General features: G+C 44.8%; 1 protein-coding gene across 1 annotated transcript; it reads left to right on the top strand.

Annotated features, from left to right (window-relative positions):
* Positions 1–1905: 1905 nt before the first annotated feature.
* Positions 1906–5447, top strand: MYOD1 (myogenic differentiation 1; the record flags this gene model as incomplete). The annotated part of the gene is made up of 3 exons (XM_083863365.1): positions 1906–2460; positions 3919–3997; positions 4555–5447. The coding sequence occupies 3 exons, from the start codon at positions 1906–1908 to the stop codon at positions 4803–4805; spliced, it is 885 nt and encodes a 294-aa protein (XP_083719491.1). The 3' UTR covers positions 4806–5447.
* Positions 5448–9356: the final 3909 nt, after the last annotated feature.

Genomic DNA, 9356 nt, shown 5'->3' with positions numbered 1-9356 from the left:
GTTACAATACTGACCAAATATTTGGTTAAATAATCTTTTTCCAAAAATTAAGCCAATGGTCTGGAGAGAGTTTAAGTGTCTTGAGTGGGTCACACTGCCAGCAGCAAGCCTTGATATCCCATTTTACCTGTTTGGTTGTTTCTCATTTTTATTTCTCATAAAATTCTTTCTCATTTAAACTTATTTTACATTATTGTATATCTTGAACTATTTTGAAAAAAAAAATATTTTTGCTTTGCTATCTGTTCAATAAAGATTTAAAACCAACGATCTTTATTTCTTCTGGATCAAAGAACGTCTGTAATAACATTGAAGTGTCTCCACAAATTTGCCACTCTGCCTCTCAGAAACAGCTGGGAGATACATTTCTAAATGTGTAGGGGTGGTCAGTAGCTGATCTCTCTCCGTGGGACATATTGCTTTTCAGCATCGAGTACAGTGAAAGAACGAATTTCTACGGAGTCCAAAACATATAGTTTTATCTTTAAATAAAACTTTTATCTTTCAAGGATACTGACAGAATCCAACTTACAGTTCTTATTTTGGTCTGTACTCAAAGATATTTAGGTAAGTGGAAAATGGGGACTGCAGATTAGGAATTTTTGCCAAAAAACAAATCGTGTAACGACAAAAGAAGCCACCATCATGACAGCCCATCTGAGAAGTCATAGGCACAGGGACTGGGGATTGATCATTGATGGATGTTTTTTACCTTTGAAGATTCTGTCAGTCAGCCCCTTGTCCCACTGAAGACAGAGCTTTGCTGCTGGTTTTGAATGAGCTGAATTTTTGCCAACGTTTATAACTGCAGAACAGAAATTAATTATAGCTTGTGGGACATTAAATATATGCATTACTATTTTAATCGTTAAGTCAGTGAAATCACATAGTGGAATTACTGAATTCCTCTGAGAAGATCCTAATTTCTCATCTCAAACGATACTCAAAAAACCAAAGTAAAAACTCTGGGACCCTTGAGAGACGTTACCAAAACCCATCCCATTTCCCCAAGCTCCAAACTCTCCCACTGCTGGAAATAAATCCTTATCGCGCGAGCCATCGTCCAGCTGCGGCGCAAAACGCCATAGCACGGAGTGAGAGCCATCCCTCCGAAGGTTTCCGAGTGCAGGTGAAGAGAGCTGGGAGAGGAACCCGGCACGGCAGTGTTGGCAGGGATTCCCGAGGGCAGGAAGGCCGGTGTTCCTCGCTGGGACGGGCCCGCAGCGCCACCGGGTGGCCGCCTGCCCGTCCCGCCTCTGCCCGCGGTGTCCCCGCTGTCCCTGCGCCCCGAACCCGCGGGGCTCTCCGCCGTGTCCCCGCCGTCCCGTGTCCCCTGGAGCCGCCCGCTCCCCCGAACGCAGTACCCCGCAGTAATTACCTGCGCTCAGACCGGTCCAGGGGCTGGGGGTTGTTTCCCTGTGAGGAACCAGCGCAGCCGTCACCGCTGTGTGCGGGGCGCGCCGCTGGGCGGGCTGCCGGCAGCCCCCGGCACCTTCGGGCATCGGGGCGGCTGCTCTCCTTGGAGCGGCGGCACGGCGGGCTGCTAAGGAAAAAAAATAAAATAATAAACCGGGGAAATCGTAGCCCAGCGCGCACCCGAGCGCCCGGGCTGCCGCTGCCCCGGCCCCAGGGACACCGCGCCCCCCCCGCCGCCCCGGGCCCGGCCCGCCCGGCCGCGCCCCCCGTCCCGCCCCGTCCCGCCGGGGGCCTTGGCCATAAATACGACCCCGAGTGGCGTTCCCCGACCGGCGCGGCTGGGGAGGGGTCGGGGCAGCAGGCAGCGCTGGTGGCCTCGCCCGGGAGTGACTGCGAGGTCTCGGCTCTGTGCACACACACACACCCGCAGAGCAGCCCGGTCGAAGGCCCCTCCGCTCCGAGCCCCTCGCTGTCCCCTCTGCCGCCCCCATGGACTTACTGGGCCCCATGGAGATGACGGAGGGCTCCCTCTGCTCCTTCACGGCCGCCGACGACTTCTACGACGACCCGTGCTTCAACACGTCGGACATGCACTTCTTCGAGGACCTGGACCCGCGGCTGGTGCACGTCGGGGGGCTGCTGAAGGCCGAGGAGCACCCGCACCACCACGGGCACCACCACGGGCACGAGGAGGAGCACGTCCGGGCGCCCAGCGGGCACCACCAGGCCGGGCGCTGCCTGCTCTGGGCCTGCAAGGCCTGCAAGAGGAAGACCACCAACGCCGACCGCCGCAAGGCCGCCACCATGAGGGAGCGCCGGCGGCTCAGCAAGGTCAACGAGGCCTTCGAGACGCTCAAGCGCTGCACCTCCACCAACCCCAACCAGCGCCTGCCCAAGGTGGAGATCCTGCGCAACGCCATCCGCTACATCGAGAGCCTGCAGGCCCTGCTGCGGGAGCAGGAGGACGCTTATTACCCGGTGCTGGAGCACTACAGCGGGGAGTCGGACGCCTCCAGCCCCCGCTCCAACTGCTCCGACGGCATGGTGAGTGCCCCAGGGAGGATCCCTGCCGCCAAAGTGCCCTGGGCGCTGTTGGTCCAAACCTGGGCAGGGCGAGTCGCCTCTTCCTGCCCTTCCTGTAGCAGCTGCCCTCTCTGCCTCCCCAGGCAGGTGACAAAGTCCTTCTTTGTGCCTTGAGCACCTGCAGCAAAGGGAGGTGGGGTCCTCACATGGCAGGATCTCAGGGAAAGAAGAAGAATCTCTTACACACTTTGTTCCCTGGGTAAGAAGCTAGGCAGGTTTCCCACAGTCTGGAGAAGCCAGGGCCAAGCTGCTGGGGGAGGACTTTGGGAAACTGCCTGGAATGGGCACCTGGGGGCATTACCTGTGCTCCCGTAGCTCCTGAGGCATCTGTTTCCATCTTCTGCTGTTTCATTACCTTTAAATCCTCAAGGACAGCAGAGAACAAGGGCCCCCCAGGACGTGGTAGTTACATGGGAATTGACAAGAGTCTAGGTTTTGTTTTCTGCCATTCATCATGACAACAGGAGGAGGGTCTAAGCAACAAGAATTGTTTTTCTTGACCCTTAAGAAAAAGATTCTCCATTTCTCTTCTCACTCACTTAATCCCCTCCATAGATACTTACAAGCAATAGGAAGGAGAATCCAGACTTTTGTCCTGTTTGTACATTATGGGCATGGGAGAAGAAGGGTGGGTGACAGAGAGGGTGTCTCACCCCCACATCTTTTGGTTGGGGTTGTAGGTTCAGTCTCTGGTCTGACTCTGGGTTGGTGGGATGTGGTGACCAGAGCCCAAGACACTTCTCTGGATAGGCCATGAACTGCACTTTTAGACCAGAGATTACTTTTCGTGCTCTGGTGGGGATAATCGTTACAGAGTTGAAGATCTGTGATTATGAGATACTTAACAGATTGGAGAGATTTACAAAAATTATTCCTCTTCAAGATCTAGCCTCTTTTAATAGAGGAATTTCATTGTGGATTAAAGTATTGGAAACAAATATATTAGTCAGTGTTCTAGAGCATTTTCTATACAAAATGGAAATGGGAAGAGAAACTAAAGGAAATACAAAGGGACAAGGTAGACAGAGACTTTTAAAGAGGAATTCATGTTTAGAAAAATTTTCAAAAACTAAATTAAAAAGACATAATTCCCCTTTCAGTCCCCCTGTTGTAAACTAAAGATACATGAGGGGCTGTATCTGATCAGAATGCTGGAAAGCCTCATCTCATCTGTAAAGCTGCAGCATTCAATGCAATAATGGTAACTTTCCTTTGGAACAGCTGTGCCACATAAAATATTCTGGGGTGGATCCCCTTCTAGCCAAGTTATGGTCTTCCTCACTCAAAGAATCTATAACGTGATGGCATTTCAGCCAGGACTGGAATGATAGCACAGACCAGAGCCAGAAATACAAAATTAGGTGGTTACTGGGATTTGGGTTAAGAGTGTGACCTCACTGGGATTTCTCTCCCTCCCAGATGGAGTATAGTGGACCTCCTTGCAGCTCTCGCAGAAGGAACAGCTATGACAGCAGCTACTACACAGAGTCCCCAAATGGTGAGTACATGCCCTTACAGCAGTGTGAAACACCGAGACAGAGGGGGCAATGCAGCAGCTTTCCTGTGCCTGCTCCTGCTCTGGGCTGAGAGAGGAACCTGCCTCTACCAGCCAGCAAGCCACTGCTGCTGGTAGAGGCACGGGATTTCCTCTAGGTGTATTTGAAAATACAGGGATGTGTTACAGCTGTATTTCCTATTTTGCAAATCTAACAGTTGGATAGAAGCATGCTATTCTCTGCAACTAATTTCAGCATTTAACCGTATTCTACATGAAGACTTCTTAGTCTATCGTTGGTCCAAATTGATTTAAAATTGATTTCAAATCTGCTCTTCCCTTTCTATGGACTCAGTGAAGCCTTGGATCCTCCCTGTCCCCAGAGCAGCACACTGTGGTTGGGCCTCTCTTCCATTTTGAAATTACAATCTGTTTTCTGATAATTGGTGTCCTTCACCAATATTCAGTTCCTCTGAGTCTTCACATGCTCACAGATGTTACTGCTCACTGATGCTAAGTACTCATTGGATAATCTGAGTGCCTTTTTGTCTGTTTTTTAGATCCAAAGCATGGGAAGAGTTCTGTTGTTTCCAGTCTCGATTGCCTCTCAAGCATTGTAGAGAGGATTTCCACAGATAATTCCACATGCCCTGTACTTCCTCCAGTGGAAACTGTTGCTGAAGGGAGTCCCTGTTCCCCTCCAGAAGGAGTGAGTCTGAGTGATAGTGGAGCCCAAATTCCTTCCCCCACCAACTGCACCCCACTTCCTCAGGATAACAGCAGCAGCAACCCCATCTACCAAGTGTTATAAGGACCCCTCCAGCTGGACTGCACCAAAAACAATTTGCTCCGTTTGGCCTCGCTCAAGACCTGCCTTCTATAGGTTGAAAAGACTTCTTAAGACTTGTTCCAGTTTTAAAATATCGCTGAAAATTCCTTCAACTATATAACTTTGCAAACCTGTATCACTTCAAAGTACACATAGTTATTTATTGGTTGTTAAACTAAAGTTATTTAATACATCTAGAGATGAAATTGTATACCGAGAAATGGCCAATATTTAATCTGGGCTGTGGGGAATAGGAAGTTGGCTCTTGAATGTGGAGGAAAACAGAAATCTACAGCAGTAGTGGCATGACAGATCCTTCCTATTACTCCTGTTCTGGCCAAAATAAGGTTGTGGACCATTTTTTTATAAAACTTTTGTATAATTGTAAATAAGAGTTGCTTTCCAAAAAAAAAAAAAAAAAAGGAAAAAAGAGCAAAACTAATAAATTTAAAAAAAAGAGAAAACCTAAACTTAAAAAGGGGAAAAATTTAAAAATATTTAATATCGCTTGGTTTGTTGTGTCAAACTTTAACTTTATATATTTATACCATGTGGTTGCCAAGAATGTTTTCAACAGTATTCTAAATAAAGACCCTTATTTATAAAATCTGTGGTGTTATCTTGACTTTCATTAGGGCTTCTAGAATTACTAGTGCATTTAGGAGTGGTATTAGATCTCTGCCTTGGCAGGAAGAAGATACTGGCTCTGATTCAGCAGAGAGATCAAGAACATGCTTCAGTTGTGCTACTTTGCATAAATATGCTGCTGACACGGGGTCTCCTTTCTTCATAATCTGTCAGGGTTGTTACTAAACCTAGACCTAAGCATCACAGGTCATTATTAGAGGGATCAATAAATAAGCATGTTTCTCCTCCTGCCCCCAAAATTTACAATTACATTGTAGGACTTAATCTTACAAAGATGTGTTGAAACTAAGAATCACAAAAAATTAGAGTCTCCAAATTCAGTGTAGCTACTGAAATTAAATACAGTCATACAACTCTAAAAGAACAGGTACTACATTTTTGGACAAATGTTCACATTTTTCATTCAAGTTCTATTTTTCAAGTGTTTGTACCAAGTTCACGTATTCTCAGGTATTAGAAACTAATTGCAAAGGAGTTTTTGTCATAAAGTTCGAGTTACATATCATAGTTTTCCTCAAGTTCAAGTTAGAATTTAGGCCAAAGATAGGCAGTTTTAATTTGGATTTGAACTTTATGCATCTCTGGCAGCACTGCTCCAGGGATTTACTTCTTGTTTAGAGCCTCTCTAAAAATAACCAGTGGGCTCTGTTTCATTCAGTATCTATGTGTAACCTTGAAAGCTGGCTGTGCAACTGAAAAATGTCAAGCCCTGAGCTGGTTGTCACTGGAAAGTAACAATCAGGGCACTTCTGTGCATCTGAACAAGAATAACCAGCAACTACCTGTTTCTTATCACGTCTCTATGATTTATAGATTTTATATAAACATCACAGTAAAATAAAACCAAAGAACCACACTGAAAACCAATCTAGGTATTGTCATTATTCCTAAATACTTTGATGACAGAATAGTGATTGTATTCTCTGTTAGGTGACTATTCTAGAGGGAGTTTGGGGAGCTCTTACCTCTTAAGCAGGAAAAAGAAAGGGCGAACAGCTAATTCCACGGAATGTCTCCCACTTCTTTAATCATGTACGGCCTTGAAGATCAATATTCTGTGGAGAGGAGAGGAGCAAGCAACCATGTGTTGAGCAGAGAAAGGCAGATGCTTCTCCTTCCTCCTGGGGCAGTCATGCTCCAAGCTTGGTGATTTATCTGAAGCCAGAGGGGCAGGGATGGTAGCAGCCATGGGTATTCCTTCCTCATCCATGAGCTTGTGGCCATGGTGGATGATAAATCAGTGTCAAGGCACAAGACCATCCTGTGGAGCAACCCAGGCTCCCACAGATTGGAGGAGAATCCGAGGCAGAACTGGTCCCTCAGCATCTTTATCGAAGTCCAACTTCGTAAAGTTCTCCCATTAATTTCCCTGTGGGCAGAAAACACTCCAGCCCATAAAGATTGAGCTTACCCAATTTATTTTTCCATTAAAAATAAAAATCAAACTAATTTGAGAAAGTGCTGATTCATACTGACATAAATCAAGAGGGTCTCTGCTAAGGTTGGAAAAAAGGTTGGGCGCAGGTTAGTTGGAAGCCAGTATCCCTTATGAAAGCTAAGGACAGTTGCCTCACAAATCAGGACCTCAGACATCATCAATATAATTTTTACTGCCTTCAGCAAACATTTAAGCCCACAATGCAAAAGAGCCAAAAAAATGCTTTTTGTGAAATACTAAAGATCTTTTAATCCCCGTAATTTGAGGCTGGTAAAAGCATCAATTTTACTGCTATTAAATGGCAACCAAAAAATATTTTGCCAGCTGAGGAATGACCGAGGCTCTGGACATGCTGGCAGCATGCAGTTCATGGGTGCCTTGCTTGCACCCCACTTCTGAGGGACACAATGGGGTTACCTGGCTGTAGGGCTGGCATGGCAGAGCAGGCACAGGGCACTTGTGCTCAACAATGTACACGCAGTTCCATGGGCAGTCATGTATATTGCATTTCACTGATTTATTTTAGCCACCCAAGTTTCCACATACTGATGTTAATGTTACAACAGAGAACAGGCATTTAGCACATCCCAAAATAGATGGATGGATGGATGGATGGATGATGAAGAAAAAATATTCATAGGTTTCTTATGCAGAGCCTATCTTTCTCCCATTGATGTCAGTGAGAAAAGTTCACTGGAGTAAGGCTAATGGGCATCAGCACTGATAAATATATGTTTAGATTACAAATATATATATATATATAAATATATAAATTAGATAAGGAAAATTGTTCCCCTGTGCCATTTCTTCCTGTTTATTTCTAAGGTAATAAATATATTTAAAACAAAGCCCTGTGCATCAAGAGGACAGCATGTAGCTGATAGAAATATCCCAGTCTATGAGTAAATGTTTTGAAGCTAGTAACATTTGGATTCAGAGCTTTAGTTTAGTTCTGACATAGCCAAAGAACATACGCAAGACTGATCCAATATTTACAAACTTTGGTTCTTAAACTGGGCTCCTGAAGATGAATTTAGGGTTGATCCTGTAAGGCAAAGTGCAGTCTACCCTGGTGTGCAGAAACACTCCAGCATGGCTCTGAATACACACTGGTAGTCTGAAAGTTTATATCACACAAGTTCCAGTTCAATATGATGTTTCCTAAGGAACACTGCTTCCAAAGGGAAATTCATCCAGATACAAACAAATAAAGGAAAGTAGCTGTCTTCAAACATAATGGTAAGTGTGCATTTTAGGAATGTTTGGTTTGATTTGGTAACTTAAGAAAGTGCTGCATGACAAACCCAGTATTACTGGTTTATCTCACTCAAACAACTGCTATGGAAAAAGTGAAGGGAATAAATTTATACCTCACTTACCTATACATAATGCTCTGATTTTACATTTCATCAGATCAGTTGCAAGTATGAGAATGAAGAGGATCTTTTTCCTACTTTTGATATTTCACTATGAAGTGCAATAAAATTGCTGGGTTTTCAAATTACAATGTTAAACACCATTTCCTGCATTATCATAGCAATACAGCTAGAGAAGTATTTCATATATTGAACATTCAATTTTAGGTAAAAGATAAATGAACTAATCCTGGTATATTTTTTCCCTTTAAAAAGATTTTATTATCTGTATCCAAATATATTAAAGAAATATTAAATTGGCAGTTGCTTCACACCAGATGCTGCTCTTCTAAAATGACTTGTCATCTTCAACTCAAGATAAAGACCTTAGGGAAAAAAAAAAACTTGAAAGTGGACAGAAAAACATTTTTCATTTTACATCTTACATTTTGTAGAGATATTTGAAAGGTTCAAAGTGTGCAAAAGGCCAAAACTGCTATCTTCAGAAGAGCTACATCTAAAACAGACAAGGAAACGTTTGTACCTCATACCTCATGAATTTCAATAAGCCAACGAATTAATATTTCCTTTTTGTTTAAAAATTTCCTTGAAATCAGTAGGAATATTTCCAGCTTCAGAAGGAATATTTTCAGACCACTGCACATGACACTGTCTGGGATAGTGTTCATGTAGCAGTGCAAAGCCAGGACAAACTCCCTGCTGTGACCCTTTGCTCGTGCTCTGGTCACTGACCCATTTCTGTCACAACAGTTTCAGATGTGCTGATCCCCCTGAGCACAACCCTCTGAACAAGCTGCCAGGCTTTAGTGCTCACCTGATCTTGAAAGTACAAACCAGAACCTGCCCCCATAATAGTGCTGAAAGCCTACAACCGTTCCTAAATGAGTGGCTGACACGGAGCCTGTGATAGCAGGAGATGGTATGAAGGTCATTTCACATAACTTGCATGTGGCAATCTTGGCTTCACAGGCAGTAGGTAAAAAGGCCTGTGGAGAGTCAGAGTGCAAATCTCTGACAGCACGACCTGGAGATCTTCTTGGGAGGCACATCCAAGTACCTCATTAAGCACTA

The sequence above is a fragment of the Zosterops lateralis genome, assembly GCF_965231275.1.
Source record: "Zosterops lateralis genome assembly, chromosome: 6".
Lineage (NCBI taxonomy): Eukaryota > Metazoa > Chordata > Aves > Passeriformes > Zosteropidae > Zosterops > Zosterops lateralis.
Note: the sequence above shows the minus strand (reverse complement) of the source record. Positions and strands in the feature narration are given on the sequence as shown.